Source organism: Corvus cornix, chromosome Z (genome assembly GCF_000738735.6).
Source record: "Corvus cornix cornix isolate S_Up_H32 chromosome Z, ASM73873v5, whole genome shotgun sequence".
Taxonomy (NCBI): domain Eukaryota; kingdom Metazoa; phylum Chordata; class Aves; order Passeriformes; family Corvidae; genus Corvus; species Corvus cornix.
Window position 1 is genome coordinate 31,187,358 of NC_046357.1, and position 21,812 is coordinate 31,209,169.

The 21,812-nt window shown below is 41.8% G+C and overlaps 1 protein-coding gene across 2 annotated transcripts in view; it reads right to left on the bottom strand.

Moving 5' to 3' along the window:
- NRG1 (neuregulin 1) overlaps positions 1-20,520 on the bottom strand; it is a 431,945-nt gene extending 411,425 nt beyond the window's left edge. For both annotated transcript variants that reach the window (XM_010400016.4, XM_010400013.4), the window contains exon 1: positions 20,409-20,520. In XM_010400016.4, the coding sequence (XP_010398318.3) occupies positions 20,409-20,496 (88 nt within the window). In that variant the 5' untranslated portion in view covers positions 20,497-20,520. The remainder of the gene's footprint in view (positions 1-20,408) is intronic.
- Positions 20,521-21,812: the final 1,292 nt, after the last annotated feature.

Here is a 21,812-nt window from a genome sequence, read left to right on the forward strand (position 1 = left end):
AAATGGAACTAAATGTTAGTCACCATGAATGAGGTAAGGAGTTAGTGCATTCTGTTTCTGTAAGACAGACACCAATGCAATGGAATGGAGAGGTAAGATGGTTTTTACACAGTGCAAAGAAGCAACAAAACATAGACTTGAGCACATAGACATGGACAAAACTTCCACAGATGAGACCCCTGGGAGGGATGTCCTACAGCCTACTTAATTCCCTCCTCTTAATAAAAATATGTGAGAAAAACAGACACTACAAAGCCACTATCTTGGAAGATTCCAGGGCAACTAATACGAAGAAAACAGCATAAAGTCAGATGCATGTATTTACATACACATACAGATTCTTCATAAAGATTCTCAAAAACTGCTTCCATCACTTCTATAATATTCTTATTAAAATGTAAAAGCAAGTGAAAGCAATGGCTTACAAGAAAAGGTGATGGGGACTGCTGTACATCACTAAGGCACTACCACCCTAACAGAATACCCAAGAGGTGAGGTTAAAGTTTTATGCATATATCCGTATGTACATACACACACATTATAAAGGTGCTCATTCCCACCATGTGTCAGACAATTTCCTAACTGCCCAAGCCCATAAGTCTACTCCAGGCCATATAATTAATTCAAGGACATCTGAAGGCAAGAGGCATCTGAAAAAGATGACATGATTTGCTCCTGGGAACTCTTTTGTTTTTGGACCAGTGTAGGTGTTACAGACTTCACAAGGACAGACAATGTATGAGACAAGGCTAAACTCCAGAGGTAACTTCCCCTATGCTTTGTCTTTCCTAGTATACCTTAGATGAAAAAGACACATGAAGAAACTGAAATACAAATGAAGAACAACTCAAGAGAAGACAGCTCTCTGTATGGAGCCTATTCTAGAATTTCAATTCTTTCACATCAGACCCTAGGACCACTGCATTTTGCCTTGAGATATTCCATGACTCAGATGTTGAAAGACAAGCAATTCATGAAAGGCAAGAAAAGGGAGGGGAAAATGTCAAGCTGAGAGTCTCCAGCTAAGGAAGCCTTGATTTCAGCACAACACACTTCAACAGACTTTTCCATCTTTACCACTGGCATCTGTGTGATTCCAGAGAAATGAGCAAGCTTTGGCCCCTCCTCACCCTTTTGCTAAGGAAGATGCTACAAAAGTTTCACTCATCTTCACGTTCTCTATTTTTTCACAAACAATAATTACTCCTCTAAGCACTCCTAACGCTGCATCTCATGCTTCAGAGATTAAACAGGCATAACAGGGAGAAAGAACATAAGGCAACACCTAGAAAACTTGGCACAAAAGAAAGGTTTCTGTGCTCACTTATCTGCAACAGGCTGTTAGCTACTGCTTTCTTCAAATCCAGTCACACTCACTGTAAAAGGTGCCCCTTCTTCACCATTTATTCACACTTCTGGAAATAATGTTAATGATGCTTTGACAACTGGTAGCTATAAGGTGCCTGGAAGAAAATGGCATTATTGAGAACAATACAAAACACCTTGCCTTTCCTCAGGTCTTAGAAGCATACGAAAGTTGCAGCAGATGCTGCTGGACAGTTTGCCAAAGCTGCCCAAAAAACGTATTCCCATGCTGTCACCCACCCTATGTACCAGAGCAAGGGTTGGGTACAGGGAGCATGGACTACCCACCACATCACTGATGTACCTGCTTGCCCACTTTCTCCATTTCTGTGTCATTGAACCATTGCCTTTTGAAAGCTACCGCACTGTAACACAGGATTAAGACATCCTCATGGTAATTTCTACACCTGACTTTTCATCCAAGCTCAGTTGTGCCTGATCCTATATACAACTTGGTCTGACAGGAGCATTCTGTCGCAGCTTCAGGGGATTATCTGATTGCATTTTTGCTAGATACCAGTGCTGGTAGAAGTGCCAGGTATCACCTGGCTGCAGTCCCTGGCCTGCCACTGTTGGCACCATGCTGGCATCCAGTCAACCATCAGAAACAAAACGGAGTTCACATGCACAGAAGGGCAGGGCTTTGTGTTCCCTCCTGAAAAGAATGTGCTACTTACATAGCGCTTTATGCTTTCCTAATTATTCCACTACCAGGATGTGAGCTACACTTCATTGGTCTGTGCCCTTCACAAAAGCACTGGAGCAGTTCTGACAAGGCCAGAGTTTTGGCATCTGACTCACGTCAGATGGGACTGGCTACAGATTCAGTCTCTCTACCCAGTTAAATAATTATTTTTTTCCAGTTGCATTCTCCTCCAGCTGGCCCTCTATGAGCTGTAGGCTATGCCACACTCCTGTGTAGCCTTGCCTGCATCAGCAAGTGTGGCACCACATGCTGGAAAAGACCATAATGGCAGAAGGTGAATAACAGGTACACAATCACTGTGTATCTGTGTATCTGGTTTTTGGACAGTATGCCAAAAGATAAAACTGCACAGAAAAACCTACATGAATAACTTTCCTCTGTTCTTCGGTGTTTTGCTGATCTGGGAAAGGCAGGACTAACACATATGGGCTACTGAAATGGGTTTGGTGCTTCCACTTGTTCCTTTATGTCTGGTGAGAAGTCCTCCCCAACCACATATCTCAGAAGACCTGAGGACTTTTCCAGAGATGATGGGTGAAACAACAAGAAGCTGCAACAGCTGTGGCAAGACCTGCAGTGAGTTCATTCATCATAAGATGAATTATGAGAGAATATCCCACAGCACTCTCACTATATTGTTGTCATGACTAGGTACTGGTTGCCATCAGCATTGTATCAGTTCAATGCTGAATGCTTCTTCTTCTGCCTATAAAGAAATGTTTGTTGTGATGCTTATTGTTGCCAAACATTTGCCTTGCTCTGGAAATCTCTGCACAATCATCAGTCTACTATTTGATGTATCAGTACCCACTGTAATAAAAATAGAAAGACAAAAAAACCACTTTAAACGCTAGGCAACAAAAAAACCCATAACGCCAAACATCACTGTATATCATCATCATCATCATCATGAAACATGATTTTTAACTTTTTTTTTTTTACATGTGTGCCAATATTAAACATTGAAGAACAAATTTGGGCAACTCCTGTGCTTGTGTCAGTAGTGACAGCTATGATTGCATCTTACATCAGGAAGACTAATAAATATTGCCATAGCCATAGAAAAACAGATGTTGAAAAGAAAATGTGAGAGTTTGGAGCAGCCAGAAGATTACTTAAAAGCTGCTACTTTACGCATTTTTCACGTATTTTTGAAGAGCAAGTACGTTGCTAGTGCTGCTCCTTTAAGCCTGCAGAAGCACTGCTAGCAAAGGCAAAACAGAAATAGTTTCTTCATGAATTGTAAGACAGTTCTCATTCTGTCAGCACCTCTTTCTCAATGAAACTGTGGAGGTGATGAGTCCTTTGAAAATCTCTTCCCCCAAAGCAGAAGGGTGGAATCAGGATCCCTGCTGTATTAATGTTTAAAATGGATGCAATTTAATCACACTGGGGTGATGCTGGAACAGGAATACATTTTCCCCACACTGTCAAACCCATTACTGTATTACTATTTGGATTTGCTTTCATATATTATACCTAATTCTTTCACAAGCACAAGTACTTGCAAATGCATTCAGATGCAACACCCTTCATAAGCACAAGATTGTGTACCTGTCTACCTAAAATGGGGCTGCTTGACTTGGAAACAAGGGACACATCTTATAGTATGCCCCACTTTTCACAGGACCAGAGCTCAAACAAGGAAGGAGTGAGGTTGGAAGATTTTCCCCTGTCAGCTCTGAACACAGCTCCTGTCCAGCCTGCAGGTACAGCTTGTCAGATGATAGCATGTTCAGGATTTAAACTCTCTTGAAATGCCCATGAAGAAAACCCCACTTCTCCAGATTTCCTCCCTCTGTATTCACTAAGGAGCTGTGCCACAATGCATTGCAATAAAAAGCCCTAATGAGCTATATCCTCTGGAGATTTCAAAATGTTTGATTTCATCATTGTTGGTTCATTGTACATACTCTGTTTCCACTGAGCCATCAGGTGAGTTCTCTTTCCCTCTTTGTAACCACTCTTTTTATTGATTGATCATGGTGATTATCAAATTATTGTATTTCTCCCTTCCTCTTGAAGAGTGTGGAATAGGAATGTAAGTACCCTCAGGAATTTCACTTGCTCCTCCTTGTTCTAAGGCCTCTGGTAGTTTTCAACAGTCCAGCCGGATACCTAACTGAACTCCATGGGAAACCAGTGGGGAGAAGCAGTCAGAGCACACATTTGGAAAGACCTCCATTCCATTTATGCCCATCACATGCAATCATCCCTTCCCTCCTCATAATCCTTGCAGAAACAATGGTTTCTCACTTAGTATAGTGTCTGGCACAACTCATACCAGATTTCACAGGGGCCCTCTTACATATGACCATATTTTTCTTTCTGAAGTTCACATCAGTATGAGTCTAATGCAGCTGGACAGAGTGAGGTAGCCTCCAAGAGGACAAAATTAGAAGTATCCCTTTTTGTTGCTCAGGTGACATAAAGCAGGGCTAACCTGAAAAAAAGTGATGATAAAAGCATGCACTGTAAAAATAAAATAAATGCATAAATAATACATATTTCATCTGATAGATCTCAGAAAGGATGTAGAGGGCAATATATGATGCAGTGATAAAACAATATGAATTTTTCAGTATTTGAAAATGACTGGGCAGATGACATTCCTGTTTCCTGACTCTCCTGAATTCGGAATAATACTGGCCTCATGGGGATTATCCCTGAAGTTTCCAGCAACAGAAAACTACCTCCTACACTACAAACACCCCACTACAATATTCAGAGCATATGGCAACTAGTTTAAAAAAAACCAAACAAAACCACAAACCCAAATCCTGAAAAACATAGAGTTAAGACTAAGAATTAATCTAAAGCTTGAAAACGAGGAAACGGGCCACTTTTAATTCTTCTCATTGACCCTCTTACATCCAAACCCATCTGCTTCCACCTGACAAAACTTAAATACTTAAATAGTTGCATTGTGACCCAGGTGAAGTAAAAGAACATTGACTTCAGAAGCATGTAATTATTAACCTTCAGAGTAAGAGGCCAGCTCCTTGTTTTACTATGGGACCATGACTGAGGCTCCCAGCTGAGCAGTGAGGATGGGAGTTAAACACACTGATACCAGTTTGCAGGAATTCTTCCAGTCACTATTCAACTTTCCTTGTTTTGGGGGCTTGTAAGTTACTACTTACTGAGTGACTGTAAGAGAAATCTGTACAAATGAGGGAATGTGCTGTGAAGTCAAGGCACAACCTTGTTTTTGCCATGCACCCAAGCTACTGTCTATTCTCGGGCTGGAACTTGGATCCCCTCCAGTGCACAATGACCTCTAAGTATGGGCATATTTTAGTGGTACAGAGATGTCTGCATTCCAATGCCTGCTTCCTCAGAGGCAACAATGATGGAAGGCTATGCAGACACCTCCAAGCAAACTCTTGAGAGTCACTTTTATCTGGGAAGCAGCGTGCCCCATGCTCTTCCAGCTGTGACTTGGCAGTTGCACTACTTTTGCCTCCCTGGACTCTACTACTGCAATTCACTCACAGAAAAACATGCCCCAGGAGTGTCAGAGGCCAGCCCTCCTCAAACTCTTTATCCATTCTGTCCATGCTCCCTTTCACCTGCCCCCTCTCTGGGGAAGTAGCTGATCCTTTCATGTCCAGATCATCCTTCCTCTCCAAACTAACATGCCATCCTTGCTGACGTATTTGCTCCAAGGCAGGAGGTTTCTTGTGAGTAGCTACAGCAGAGCTGATGAGCGTCCACCACACTTACAGATCTCCTTCACTTAGTACAGTCCTTTCTCCTTCCAACCTGCCCAGTCTTCTCCAAGGTGCTTCACCAGCATGGGGTTAGTGTGTTTTGGGCTGTCACTCAGCCAAACATCCTTTATAGTGAAATTAATCTTCACCCCAGTGGCGGATATGTTTTCTATGTGCTAAGTTATTTGTGCTAGCTCCTTTAACTACAAATACAGCACTGTGCACTCACTGATTCAATACTTCTGTCAACAAAACAACATTTGTAGCAGATGTTAGCAAGAGGTCCCACAACGTCAGGCACATTCCTGTATGCCAAAATGCCAAAAACTCCCATCCTAGGATAAATTAAGCACTTGCAAAAAGAAAAATTCAAAAAAAGTCTGAAAGACCTAACCTGCTTTCACTCTGCATTGCAGATGCACAATGCCAGCTGGAAGAGTTAACAAGATTGCCCCAGTTCATTTTCAAGCACAATTTCTCAGAGAGGTCAGAAGTAAGTAATTTCTAGGTTGTTCTGAGTTGCACAGTAAATGCTATTCTCAGAGCAATTCATGGGAATGCAGACCAGAGGCTCTTCTAAAAGGCTGTCCAACCCATGCTGCTTTGCAAGACACACCATCTACTGCACTAACGAGAAGTGTTCTGCCCTCATGTGGGATGATCCCTCACATGTGAGACTAACTTTTATCAGAGTACTCACCACCTGACAGCTTTGAGACTCCCAGAGGGTCCTTTAAAATTGCACTAGGAAATGTGAAAAGGTTAGTGTGGGGCCACATGAAGAGTTGCATCCCAGCACTGCAGCATTCCCATAGCCTGGAATTTTACCACAACACTAGTGCTGCATACCAAACTCAGCTTGGGAACTCTGTATGTCTCTGACCTGAGAAAACAGTAAGAGAAAAATAAACTGAACAGAAAGTGTCCCTTCTCCAAGCTTATTCTGCACCTGAAGCACAGTGATTCTCCAGATGGCTAAAATGTTTTCTCTCTGGATTTCCTGAGACACCAAACAAGGCCATGAGAATACTCTTGGGTGGTGATGGACACTAAATGCTCAAAGATACTGAAGGCCCTTGGAGTGGCTTATTCTTGGCAAGCTGTGAAAAAAAGTGTTTAGATTTGTAACTCAAAGGACTGTAAAGTTTTCTGAAGATAGTGCCATCCTCAGAAGGGCTCCTGTGGTTAGTTAATATCCAACAGGTATGTGTGAAATCAGGTCTATACCTGCAGGTAAGCACGTAGAATTTTCCAATCTCAGTTCATTTTTATTAAACTGGTAGTGATGATGCCACTTTTCCTTTCAGAACAACATGCACTGAAATATTCAAGGGACTGAAACAGAAGGAGAGGCATCCCACCTTGTTTGTGCCATGGGTTTCGAAAGTTTTGAACAGTGGTCTCACACAGACACTTAAAACCAGTAAGTTTAAGTACCAACTGATAAAGCTGAAGGCAGTCCTCAAGAAAATACTCTAAACCTTGCTGTATTTCTAGCTCACAATCACTGTGCACTGAAGCTGCCTTTGAAGATTTTATCCCCTTTCACAATGTTTTTTTTCTGTTTTGAATTTCTTTACCAGCCAAGTTTGGTTCTGATGGAAGTAAATTATTACATTTAAGACTGGTGACTACACATATAGACAGTGAAAATCATGGAAGTGGAAGTCCCATGAAGTGCAGAATATGTACTCTTAATTACTGCTTCATTTGTAACACAGCTGACTTTGCTCATTGACATTTTCCTAGTGCCATGTGCATAGTACACCATGCTCTTCTCAGCGATTTTGAGTCTTTTGAGAAGAGTGCGGGATTTTTTTACTACACTGAACATATTTTTGCACAGTTATTACTCTGGATAATCACTTTTTTCAGCAATTTCCTACCTCTTATACTTGAGAAAATTGTTTTTATCTGAGAAATAGGCTTTGATCCTCCTGGGAGGAAGAACTGCAGAACTTCAATGTATTGTGCATGGTAAGTAGAATTTCCTGTATCTAAATCCTTTCACAATCCTTCAGGTTTCAAACTGGGAACATCACCAGTTTAGAAACCGAGGTATAATAGGGCCTGTACAATTAACTGGCTGGTTTGCTGAGTACAAAGGTCATCACCATCACTGACTTCATACTTAGACACAGCCAAATTCAGGTATTTCTCTCCCCAAGTCACTCAGCTGCAAAATAAGGATGTCAAGGGACAGTGAGACCACCTCACATCTGCCTGTTTCTGTTTCCTCACAGCGCTCCATCTGTGTAAAAGTAAGAAGTCCATTGTCACTTGCAGAGCAGAGGTTCAGGGGTGTTCCTGAGCCATTTTCTGTGAGAGGAAGAGTGAAATAGGGAAAAGCACCATCCCAGCTACAGGCTACACCTGACATGAAACAGCAGATGGAGTGGGACAGCATCAGAGATACCAACAAAGCCCTGCAGCTAGCAAGCCTGTGCACCTCAAATACTGCACCCAAGGGAGTGAATTCCCTGGGTTTCATTTATTTCAAGGAGGAGCTGAGTGTTTAATCATCACAAGTGACTCTTGAGAGAAGGGGGAAGAGGAAGTCACATGAACACACATTTACAACTCAAAAGCTAGTATTGGTGCTCCTAGAAAATGAATCTGTCAATGTCCAGAAGTACCATGTTTGGATGACAGCCATCATTAAGCAGCACATTGGAAATACCACTCACTTCTAATTACGAACTGCTTTGGAAAGTATGATTGTCAGTCTATCTAATAAAAATTATTTCACACACATTGTTACTAAGTATAGCATAGATGAAAGCATTTCAAGCCTTTTCCTTTGACAAATAGCCATGATTTGACCATTCAGATGCATTTCATACTTATCTAGGCTGTGGTTCAACATAAAACCTATTACTGTCCTTCAATTGTCCAAAACATTAGTTAACAGAAGGAATTTATTGTGGGGCTTTGAAGGAAATGAAATGGATAGATCTTCTTATGCTGAAAAAGCTCTCACTGCTCAGTGCCATCACTGAATTTGCTCTGGTCCATGTCAGTACTATAAACCGGCAATTACACCAGCTATTTGGGATGACAGGCTTTTCAAGTGGGAAATTTAAGAACAGCAGACTTAACTGTTGATGTAAAATACACCTCTCCAGCAAATTTTTTTTTTGTAATCTTTTAGCATATAACAACTTCTGACAGCAGACATCCCCTGTAGCTGAAGTTTGCCATTTGTGATGGATAGGACCAAAATAGTATAGAGCCCCAAATTCCTTTCACAAGAGACATTTTACTTTAGTGACTAACAAGAAAAGAAGAACCTTCCCTATCCTCTCCTAATTCACCTGAGAATGTGGATAGGGGTAGTTTATACTGCTCTTGACAGCTTCAGCATTACCTGGAAAAGTTAGTCAGTGAAACTGTAAGCTGGCTGTGGAAAAAAAGACAACAAAGATAGGGAGTGGTGTGCCCGAAAAATACCAGTACCTTTGACTAAAGGAAAGCTGGAGAAATGGGTGCACTAGGGAAAAAAGCAGGATGAATAACCTTGGCCAAAGAACAACATAACAGTGCAGAAATGCAAGAGCAATGCCACCTATCAGCACTAGTAAGCGGTCTGCATGAGGCAGTTCTGGTTGCAAAACAAAGCATCCTATAAGCAAGGCACTCTTATGTGGCTTCCATTTTTGGTCCACACCCCACTTGTTTCAGTTAAAAAGTAAATCCAGAATATAGGCACTTTACATGTACTGTAGCTAAAATAGTAGGCCAATTCTTCTAAGTATTCCGAGAACATTTTCAGGCCATTTGCTTCTGCAAAAAATGTTTTTCTGCTACTCAGAAGAGTGCTCTAAAGGCAACTGGGGGAGTATTTGTGTTGTAAAACAGCACAGACTGATGAGGACTCACTATAATAAACTGCCTCTGGGTCCTGGCTGAGCAGCAGGGTTAGCAGCCCATGCTGAGCTGCGTGCTGCTGTATCAGGAAGGCTGTAGCCCCAAGGTGCAGACCCAAGCAGACCCAGGTCTCTACAGCCAAGGTCACCTCACCAGCAGAGCTACTGCACGTGGCCTGCCTCCATGCACAGCAATGCACACAGTGCTCTCCAAGCTGTCAGCTTTGGATGTCCTGCCAGACTCACAGGATTAATCAGTAAGCCGAACAGTGAGAAGCCATTGTGTGCATGTTTCCCAGAGCCTAGGGGTTGCACTGGAAACAAGGATGATTTGAGGTGCTCAAGCAGAGGTTTCCTATAGGGATATCCTATATTTCTGTGGATGTCGTAAGGGTGAGTGCTGAGTACTGAAGTATCATTCCTTTCAAAGTATCAAGGGGACACCCAGCAGCTGAGACACTGCTTTCAGCAGCTATGCCTGAAAATCTTACATAGTCCTTACAGAAGAGTTGTGCAGGAACACAGAGGCATTTGGATTTTTTCCTATTTCTGAACGTGAAAATTCTAGCTAGTAAACTAATAAAATCCAGTAAAAGTCTAAACGTATACATCTTCAGCATAAACCTGTGAAATCACTTTGAGCTTTACAGCTGTAATACTTGGACAGAGATCACTCCATACTTCCTTTTCCTGAGTGTGCTTTGTCTCTTTGTATACAATGTTACTAATCTGTTAAAGGTAAGATTCCTACAGCATAAAAGGACAACAGCAATCTTGTAATAAGTCCCATTTTGAGGGGGAGGAGAGGGTAGAGTGAAGACAGTTTTGGGTAAACTGCAGTGCCCCAGGCCACCTCCTGGCCTTTGCAAACACTCATTATTTTTTCCATAGCCTATGTCAGTGGTAAATTTTCTACAGCTGACACGGCATCCTGTGGGACTCAACAGGCTTAAGCAAGCCCTCCAGAGAACATCCTCCCACCCTTGTATGTGCTCTGCACTTCAAGGTAGCCTTGTGGAAGCCTGATTCAGTGCCTCTGTCAGACTATTAAAACCTTAAAGTCATAAAACGTTAAGGGGTTGGAATGGACCCTAAAGAGCATCTAGTCCCAACATACCCTACCAAGGGCAGCAGGCTGTATCACAGGCCTCAAATATGTTAACCCCCCCACTACATTTGCCTTTATCATTCACCCCTCAGACTGATCACCTGCTTCCATCAGTTTCCACATCCTTCTCCTGCAGATTTTTATCTTTCATAGTAACAGCAGAGGTTTTTCAGTTGTAGGACTAAGACAAACCCTTCTCCTAAACACTTGCTCTGTTAACTCCGTTTCCACAGGCAGCCCCTAATTCCTCATAATTTCATGTTAGAGAGATCCAAAAGCTAGGTTTGTCACCTCTCTGCTGTGGGCACTAAATTCTCAGGCGGAGTACCCCATGAAACTCGCCTATTCTGTTTTCATGACGTAGGATTCCTCTGCTTTCCTTAAGCTACTCCATATCCATGCCATATTTCACACCTCTGCCGGAGCTGACTGCCTCTCCCACCTTTTTCCCTCCTGACAGCCATCACTTTTCCTCTCTTCAAAGCTGTTGCCTGCCACAGTGTACAAGCACAGCACGTCAAGGCTCTGCCTCTGAACTCCTCCAGTCCTTGGTGGCCACAAGCATGGCTCTGTGGTGTTTTCATTGCAACACAAGCCTTCTTACATGAATGAGCACTCTCCACACCTAGACAGAATTTACAGCCATCACTCATGAAGGCTGAGATTGCTACCAACTGACCTGGTGCTTTGCAGGTGGATTAGCACACACATTTTTGAATAACTGTTCCAGGGTTTCATATGAGAAAGAACCATAGGGATTAAGCTGCCTCTGCCTTGCCAAGAGGCAAGATCTCCAAGAGTTGCACTTTGTTCAGCTCTTTCTACCCAGACAGAAAGTCTCCCATCCAAGCAAATTTCTGATATCAGAATAATCCAAGAAGGCTTTAGACCAAATTGAGGATGTGGCAATAGAAAGGGCTGCAAAAGGCACTTTATCTTTCTGGGTGGCAAATGCAGATTTACAGCCTTCCTTTCCTTGTTGCAAGTACCCACACTCACGTCTACCTCTATTGAAATATTCTGGTGGCCCAGGCACATTTAAGCACAGAAACACATCAAGACCCATGCAGTCTTGAACAGGTTGCTGAACTCCTGCTACTGCAGTACTTAACACCTACCAAGTAACTGCGGAAAAAAGACCCAGTACTTAGATGCATCATTCAATTTTACTTCAGATTTCTTGCTCTGCTGCCAACGTGGCTGATAAGAGAAAAACTGAACACAGAAGTGACCCTGCAAGTGCAGGATAGGAACAAAAAAGCAGATGCTGTAAGCTCTGATACATTGGCAGCTAGTGCTCAGCTTTCTTCTGAATTACAATGTTCCCCAGAGTGCAGTAAATGACAATATGTTGCTCTGATACAGGTACCACTGGAGGAACTAAAGGCATTTTGCAGGCAGTAAACTATTAAGTTGCATGAACACTTTTTTTATCCATTACTTCCTTCTCTAGCAAAAACTTTCTGGCGTAATTCTGTTAAACTCTGTGTGGTTGTGTAAGCACTGAATACAACCCAAATTTATATTAAGGAACTTAACTGGGAAGAAAATGTGGAAGAGTACTTAGAATATTATCTCTATACATTAGCTTTACTATAAACAACCTTTATGCCCCCAGATCCATCCTTCCATTTCTCCTGGATGTTTGCTGTTATAAATTTAATTTTACACTACAGTATCTCTGGAGTCTGAACTTAGACTCTTGATCTCAGCAGAAGCATCAGGATGGTACTGTTTGATGGGCTGAGGCTCACAGCCTGGTTGCTCAGAGTAGCAGAGCATGGGGATGATGAGCTTCTGTTCCTCCTTTGATACACAAGCAAGAATGTCAGCGATGTTCCAGTCATGACAAGGATGCTGTTATTTATTGCTATCATCTACTTGATTTGCAAGAACACAGAGAAGTACCTCAACGGGAAATTTTAAAACTTTATTTCCTCTCCAAACTACAGCTTCAGTGTATAAGGAGGTGAGACCCAGATCAAAGCACATCAGCAGGGAGTACTACAGGCAGCAAAGAAAGAGAGTATTCCCAAACATACAGCTGCTGTTAAGAATCCTTAAAATTCCTGCAACATCTCTGAAGCAAAATACAGTCCCACTGGGAAACACTGGCAGACAATGAGGAGTTTCAAGCAAAACTAACATTTCCACCTAGCTTAACTGTTAGCACAACAAAGGCAGAGACATTTCACTAAGGAGCACACAACTTTTTCACCTCTGTTCATACAATCATCTTTTGTCCCTGTAGCAGAAATAACAATTTTCTATATCTGCATCCCAGACTTAGCACCTCCTTTTCTGTCTTCCACTCAAACAAACAAAACTAAACAACAGACACAAAACAACTACCAGCAGCAGGTTTGAGGATAAAATTCTCAAAATTTTATTTTGAGATATTTTGAGAATTTCAGTTCTGTGTCAGAGAACTCAGTCCTGAAGCATTTAATGTTATCAAAGTGATGAGGGGCCTAGAACATGACCCAGGAAAGAGGATGAGGGAGCTGGGCTTGTCTGGTAAGGAAAAAGACAAGCCTTTAGTTCTTCAGTAGTAACTTAAAAATATTTCAAGAGCATTGACATAGAAACCTTACCGTCATTTGCAGGTGGAATAACATGGCCAGGGATTGCACCATGGAAGATTTGGGCCAAAAAAAAAGAAACACATTTTGGAAAGTGCAGATGATGATGCAGCCCTGGATGATCTCACCACAAGGAAACAGAAGTGTGTTTGGCAGCCTGGAAGGGTCTGAGGTGGAAACCTCACACTGAAGAGCTAGCAAAATTGTCTAGGGTGAAGTGCAGAGCAAGGAAGAAAGGGAGGAAGAAGGACACAGCTGGTAGACTGTGAAGTGGGGGAGTTCAATCATTAAAGTAAGTTTCTTGATTCTTGGGATAAACTTTAATCTGTCAGACTATCTCACAGAGGTATATCACTTGTCATGATGACAAATGAATGACATTTTCCTCCCTTAAGGCCATTTGACTTCATCACATATTTTGACAGCTACATGATTCTGAAGACAGCACTTGCCAAGAGATGTCATCATAATTCACAGATTCTTTCTCCACAGATATAAAAGAAATAGTTTAGCAAAAGTTCAAAAAGAAATTAGAGAAGAAAAACTACCACATCCCCCTGAGTTTTTGGTGGGGCTTTATTACCACAAATAATATAATAAACTAATCATTAAACTGAACTTCTAAAAATTATTTAAAATAAAAATAAGTAGAGATTTACACTTCATGAGTTTGATAGCAAGTAAAAAAAAAAGGAAATACTTTAGGAAGTTTTTCAGGTTGTTCATGGTTTTGTTTTTCTTTCTTTTTTTCTTGTCTTCTGGAATTGTAAATTCCCACTGTCATTGCCAGAATTTTTTTTTTATTTTGGGTTAAATTCAGGTTATCTGTACTAAGTATGTTAAAATGGTATTTTCAGTCTGAAAGACAGAAAAAATCCCCCCCATGTGACTTCAGATCACTGTATTTCAAGACATACTATTTTGGAGTTTAGTACAATCTACTGCTTCTTGTGCGCAACATGTCTTTCATTTGCTGTTTTGTCCTAGCCTCTGCCTGTGACCTATTTAGGGCAGCAAATTCCTGATTTGTATCAACACCTGCAAGTATGGTGATGCTGATTTACATTTCTAGCTTTTATAACAAAAATATCTTTTCAGAGCTATATTTCAACCTGGAACAATGGACTAATCAAACTCCGTTCACTGTCACACTGTTGATGTACGGACATTAATTTACATAGGAAGCAAACAACACTGGAATGACTGCTGTGAAATGGACATCACATGATGCCAGATGTAATATCGGGGTATTTTTAGTATTATACTCCATGGACCCCTACACCTTGCAGTGTTTTGCAGAATTCATACTCTGAAGTCAGAAATATCAGTCTCTTTGTTCTTCTCAGGTCAGAAAACTTCACCTGAAAACATGATCAGTTTCCATGGTTCGCTGTCAAAGGCAATCTATCTAGCTGAGAGAATCACTTTGCTTCTCTTAAAAGGCAAAATGCCACGTGGAGCAGGTGTATTTTATTACGGATATTCACTTTGTTGATGGCAATTTGTATGTGCAAAGTATAAGGTAACACTGAGAACATTATTATCCATATTTCACCCAAACAGCAAAACAGTGTGAAATCCAGTTAGGCAAACACCCCATCTTGATCCCAAGTACTTACTATTTTTGATAAAAGAGTCCTTAGAGTTCTTTCTAATTCACCCATCCTGGAATTTTATATCAAGTAACTGGGAGGAAAGTCTGAAGTTTACACATTGTTATTACAGTATAAAATATTTCAAATTTTAAATTTCTTTGCATCCTTACTTGAAATTCACTCACCCTCTTTTACCCCTGTGTTTTTTGGGATATCCAATTCATTAATTTTGTGTATTACAACTACATCCAGGGCATATTCTATTCTGACTACCCCCAACTTGCTTGCTACTTTACAGATGCAGAGTATGACTGTCTTCTAAATTTTTCACTGTTTCCCAGGATTGCTTGATCAGCAGTTGGTAGATGACGCAGTAATATACATGATTTTAAGGCCCCTTTCCCTTAGTTCTTCAAAAGTTAGGCAGTGGGATGTAGAGCTTTTTGGCTCTAAAATTTGAGAGTTTTGATGGCTGGCAAAGGGCACGAGTGCTGTGGCAAGCAAGAAAGAATTGCATGACCACTTAAAATCTTTCTGAGAGCAAATTCCAAGGGAAGAGCTGCTTGCTTGAAAAGGTGAGCTGCTTAGGCTGGGATTATGGAGGTAAGGTTTTTTCCGTGGTTGCTTCTTTTCAGAGAACACTACATACAGCATAAATGAACAAGTTGTACGTATCAAAATGCCCACAGAATGCCTTCTCCTAACAGTCCTTTCCAGCAGGAAGCCAATTTACCACCCCACCTTCCACCCCCTGTGCCCCCTGCTGCACAGCAGTTTCTTGAGGGTGGTATTCATGCTTTGGTCCTATGATTCTGCCTCTCCGTTATGAAACAGATTTTAACTTGCACCTGTCAAAGTTGTAGTGTTGACAAGACAATCATTACATATTAAAGATTACCATATTGAAGACAAATGAACATTTACTCTGTCAGCCTAATGTACCATAAAAATCACTTTTCTCCTCACATATTGGAGACTTTTTTCTTAAAGTAGCCATGCTTTCACTGCTGACGATCCTACGTAGAATGAGAGGGGAGTTATTGCACACAGGAAGGAAGTTAATACAAGTCAGATTCATAGCAAAACAGTTAACAAGTTTATTAGCAAATGAAAATAACCTGCCACTTAGTGCTTTACAGACCCACTGTCTAAAGACAACACAAATATATTACTACGTTGAGGAATGTGCTCCTTTAAAAGCTCATAGAAGCTAGAGATGAACTTTTATGATAGTGTCAATCTGGTCATTAAATGCTGCAGATTAACAGCAGTGAGATGAAAGACACTCTTGGGCAATATTGGGTGCTGTATTTCTCAGTGTTGCCTTGTAAGTGTTTAATGTTTTCCTAGGTGTAAAGACTATTTACCACTTCATACATGGTTAAAATTAAAGAACTGGAAACATCATTTTCTTTGATTAGCCTCAAGGCCTCATTTGCTGGATGGCTCTGGGCAAGTTGTTTTCACTTCTTGGCCATCTGCTAAAGTGTAACGATAACACAGATGATACCCGTATTTCTCCAGCATTACAGAAATGTCATATGACATTTGAGAGCCTGCCCTTGATTTCTGTGCATTTTTATGAGTTAGACAGAAAGGTAGTATCATGCACTATCACCTGTTCTGTGCTTTTCTTGAACAGCAGTTCAATGAACCTGACATCGTGCTCCACAGATTCCCTACAAGGAGTAAGTTTCAGTCACACACAAAAAACTCTTGTGACTTCAGACCTGCTGTGCAAGGGCCCTTACAGGGACACAACCTTAAGGCATGTTAGGTACAGCATGGTTTAGGAGAAGTGATATGAAAAAGTATTTCTCTATTGCAAAACAATGACATGGGGGTACATGAAACTGAAGAAAATCTAGAAACTGCAAGTGGCAAAACCAGAGTTTCTCTTAGAAACAAGAGAATTATCACTGGATTAAGAATCGGAAATTTATTTCTATGGTGCAATATAACTTCTGATGTAATTTGTACTATGTAACACTTTAACAGATGAAGAGTAGAAACAGATGAAGAGTAGAAAGATGAATAAAGCTTCATATTCCTTGGAGAAGCCTTTTTCAATTATGTCATTCCTACAAATTTGACAGTCATGCTAAGGGACATTTGACAACACTGAAAACTTAAACTTGTCACTTTCAAAGCAGGAAGGAAACAATAGTACCAATGCCTGCGATTTAATTAAGAATTTCATCATGTTCACTACAGGTTCTGTAGGTACAAAAGTAGGTAAGAAGCTCCATTTTCATGAAGAAGCAATAAAACAAGTTTCTAGACTTCCTAGCTGCGTAGGAAGGGTGAAAGACAGGAGTGCTGCAACCCAAAAGCTCTGAAATTGGAGAGAAAACTGATAAACTGTGCTGTGTCTTTCAAGGCATGTGGTAATTTGGGGGGCTCTAAGATGTTCTGGCAAGACTGACAGAGAAAGGGGAATTTGAGTGTCACAGAGTAGGAGCTAAGAAGCAACCAAGAAGAAATCCACAAGCTGCCTTAGATCCTCAGACCTCTGCAAATCTCTTGGAGACAAAAAAAAACCCACTGAGAAAATTGGCTGGCATGAAGCCCAATGTACTTTTGGAGGGGAAAAAAATTACAGTAAAAAGCTAAAATAATATGCTCTGGCTGAAACCTAAACCCATGAAGTTTGTGGTCCCAAATGTTGCTGATTTCATCCTGAGTGTTAGCTTAATTTGTTTACTTTGCAACCAAAAGAAAACTCACAGATAAAAAAAACCCAATCATATTTCAGGAAGTGGCAACATCATAATTCCAAGAAAAACTCCACTGGGGACTGTGTGGCTTGTCTTATAAAATACCTACACCAATATACAGCTTAGAAAAACAGAGTTGTCTAAGATGAGCACAATGCAATTGCTGCTAGGGGTTGTGCAGGTGCACATCTAGGTTACTCACAATACCCCAGGCTGTCTTCTCCTTCCTGAGTCTATCTCAAGGCTACACTGCCTTGGCTTGCCATCAATTTAACTCTTGTCATTCAGCCAGCTGCTTGGAACAAAACTTCTCAGCCACTGGCTGTCCTGTTAGTCCTTATACCTGCCTCAGTCCCAGTTTTTGTCCAAGCAGTGCCTGTTTTTTAGGACAGTATTCAAAACTGTGAGAGGAGACTAAAAATTCTCTCACAAGGAAAGAATGCCAAATGACAAATAAATCACATGGGTGAAGTCCTCATTCTGGGGTTGAGAACTCAATGCCCTTATTTATTTTAGCATGCATAGCCCAATACTAACACTCCAGGTGAAGTTACTGTTCTGTTACAATATGGGACTCCTGTCACTCTGTTACTAGATGATAAACTGTCTACACCTGGTGAGCTAACACAATGCTTATTCCTCAAAGACCACTGGCCTATGAAACTGCTCAATGCCCATTGTGTAAGAAGGAGAACTGGAAGTTCACCAGCCCCAGTGCCCTGCCAGCTTATTAGATCAACCGTAACATTGGGGTCCCTGACCACTAGGCACCACTGAAGAGACCCACAGGACAGGAGAGCACATGAGTTAAGGGGATTTTAGGGAAACTATTTTCATATGTATGTTTATTCTGGGACAATCAAAGAATATGTATGCAAAATACACTATGTAAACAAAAACTTTACTGTACTCACCATGTATGACCTTCACAGGAGCTATCCCCCTGTGCATCTGGTCAAATAAAGAGTGCCTGCTTCTTAATACTGTATTGGTGTTAAGGAGTTTTTTATTTTACCAGATTTTTGGTAACAGCTCCATTTTACTTTGTAGATTGACAGCAAGAATCTCAGGTTTCACTTTAAGAAGTTTCTTGGCCTTGTTAAGTATGCAGCTTTGAACATGGAGTACACCCAAAGACTCCATCCAGAAATCAAATACAAAAGGATTCAAAATCTATACATAACTGCATCAGTGCACTTACTGCTGTTGCAAAGTTCTCTAGCCTAGAAAACCCCCATACATTCAAAAAATTCTAATTCATTGATTTAGTTATCTCACAGTAAGACTTTTGCAAAAGCATAATCTGCTACATGAAGAATTTGGCTTGGTCTTTTTCTTGAGTACATTAAAGTATCCCTTTTTTTCCCAAACACCCACTTTACAAGTCATGGATCTAATTTTTTCCTAGTAGAATTTTACTAATGTGAGTCAAAATCCTTCGCAGAGGAGCATGCAGTAAGATTATCTGTCTGTATTTTCCTTCTAATGGTCACTAAGCTTGTATTCTGACCTAATACAATCCTGTCATATATATAAGTGATGTCTGCATTAATACCTGATATGGCTGGCTTGTCTCTACCCTTCTAGGAAACACTGAGGTAGCCTCCTGTAGAAGGTAATTCAGAGCATAGATCTCTACCCTTGCTGGTATCAGTGCTTGCCTGGGAAGCCATTTGGTTTAGCAGCCAGACTATTTAGGTGGGAAAACACGCATATTCTTGAAAATAAGTGGCATGGTCAGCCCCTGAGTTCATGAAGCCATATATGCTCCAGAAGGTGCTGGCAGCAAAACAGCATGGCTGCTTCCCCATGCCCTTCTTTCCACATACTACTCCTTAAGTACATGAGGCAAATCCACTTGTGCAGAGACAGTTTTACAATTTATGTGAGCAGTATAAAATGCAGTGAAGAGCCAGTGAGGTGCAAGCTTCAAGGTACTATAACGCTAAAAGCTCACTCACACAGGTAGGAGACAGGACTTTAAGCGAAAAAAATACCAAAACATGTGGGTAAGAAGGTTTTGTATATTTATGCATCTGTTTCCTTTTTTGAATACATGTTGAAACACTTAAAGATAAGCAAACTAGCATTAACTTCGCAGTTAATACCAGTTCTGACAAGGTGAGCATCAGAAGCCCACCACGGAATAAGGAGGCTGTTGGGGTGGGCAAAACTGCGCAGCCATGTACCTTTTTCCATGGAAGGAGTCGAGCAAACAGAAATAGTATGGAGTTACTCGTACCAGACCTTGTTCTGAGAAGACACCTGCCTCAGAAGTGCTGCCTGGACTATGAAAGACTGTATCAGACATATGTTGGGGCGTACAGCTAGCAAACCTTGTTTTTCTTCCTTTAGTTATTTTTCAAACCCACGGCTTGAAAGCTGCCCCCAGTCCTGTCAAATTTACATGCTGACGCTTTCAGATGTCGTGACCCTTCCAAAACGCCTGGAGCGGTACCAGTTGTGCCACCAGGCGTCAGGTTGAACACAGCACCACCAAGCTTGGCTCGGAAGTCTTCTCCGTGCAGCGTGCAGGCCGAGGAGCTGCCCCCAGCGTGTCCGCAGGTGCGGAGAGGGCCCGAGCTGAGCGGAGCCGGGAGGCAGCGCGGGGCGGGCTCTGCCGGCAGGGCGCAGCCCGAGGAGGCTGTGCCGGGATGCTGGAGCCGGCCCGTGCTGCTGATGCCACCTGCTGGCCACACCATTTCCCAGCCCTGGCCAGCGGGACGGCCCGCACACCCCCAACCTGCGCCCCTTACCTGCTTCTCGCTGCGGAAAGCTGACGGGCTTGGAACCCATGAGAGCGCTGACCGTGGGGAACAGCCAGCAAAAGACAAAAGTACGCATGCACGGAGTCCCCCTAGCCCTCCTCCATCCGTCCTAGTAGTAGTCAGTCCTGGGAAAAGAAGTTTAGGAGGGAGGCTTATTCACTCCAGCTCTGATGCCATTTTGATGTTTGTCTTTTTTCTTTTGTGTACTCTCTGTATTCTTTGCACATGTATTTGGAGCCCTGTAGCCTATTACTGCATTCTAGCTAGTTTTCCCAGTACTTTCCCATGCCCTTTTCCTAGGCAGAAAGACAAAACATATTCCAAGGGCCCCTGTCCTATCTTGGTTCTCTCTGGCTACCAAGGTTGAAAAACAGCTCTTCAGACGCATTTTCATCAACAAAGTACAGTCCCATCCGAGGAAGGGAAGACTTAGAAGGGGCTTGACCCAGGGGGAATTGCATCACCACTTGTGCTCCTGATTGGCGCTTTTTGTAAATTATGCTAATTTACCAAACTTATAAAAGTGTATGCACCCCCGTGGGGGCTGGGCTTTTGTGGACATTCTCCGTAACTGCCCCTGGAGGCCTCCAAAATAAAGATCCACTTTTATATTACCTCCTTACTAAAATTATCTAGAGTTTCATTTCCAGGTTGAGAAAAAGGCAACAGCTCAAAGGGCCTTTGTATGTTCCTTCCTGTATATTCAGCATAGGGATGAATATGGGATGCAACTCAGCAGAAATTTTCCATGTTGGAAAACAGTGCTTATTCTGAAATGTGAATCTATGCTGGCACCTGGTATTGCTGCAGGGGTATGTTGTAGCTCTGGCAATGCCCTCCAGGTGAGGACAGTGGGCGACACAGTGTGGGCAGCTGCGTGTGCCTAGTCCTGTAATGATCCCACAGCAGGCTAAATATGGGACAAGGGGGCAGGGAACCACCCACGACTCTCACGGATGTCCCACACTTAGTCACTTCAAGGAGCTCTGAACTCAAATGTTTCCTGTGAACTGAGAGAAACCTACAGTACCAGCAAGCACCACTGACTCGGAGTCAGATCTCAGCACAGCAGCTCTCCCAGAAGAGTAGAGCGCCAGAAGGAGAGCAAACTTACAGGGTACCAAATCAGTGTGCATGTTGAAGTGCAGTTACTTGGCCAATGTAAAATCTAAATTACCAGACAATGGAAGCCCCTCAACAGTGTGACATAAGCTGAGAAAATTCAAATCATCTAAACCTTCTGTTTTTGAGATTCCACGGTCATGAATGACTTACATCTGCCAGTCAGTTGTACTGAATAAAATTTTAACATGTATCTTGAAGAACAACAGAAGAGTTCCAGAGAAGTGCTACTACTGAGATACATTTAAAAATGGGATTTGATTGCTTTTG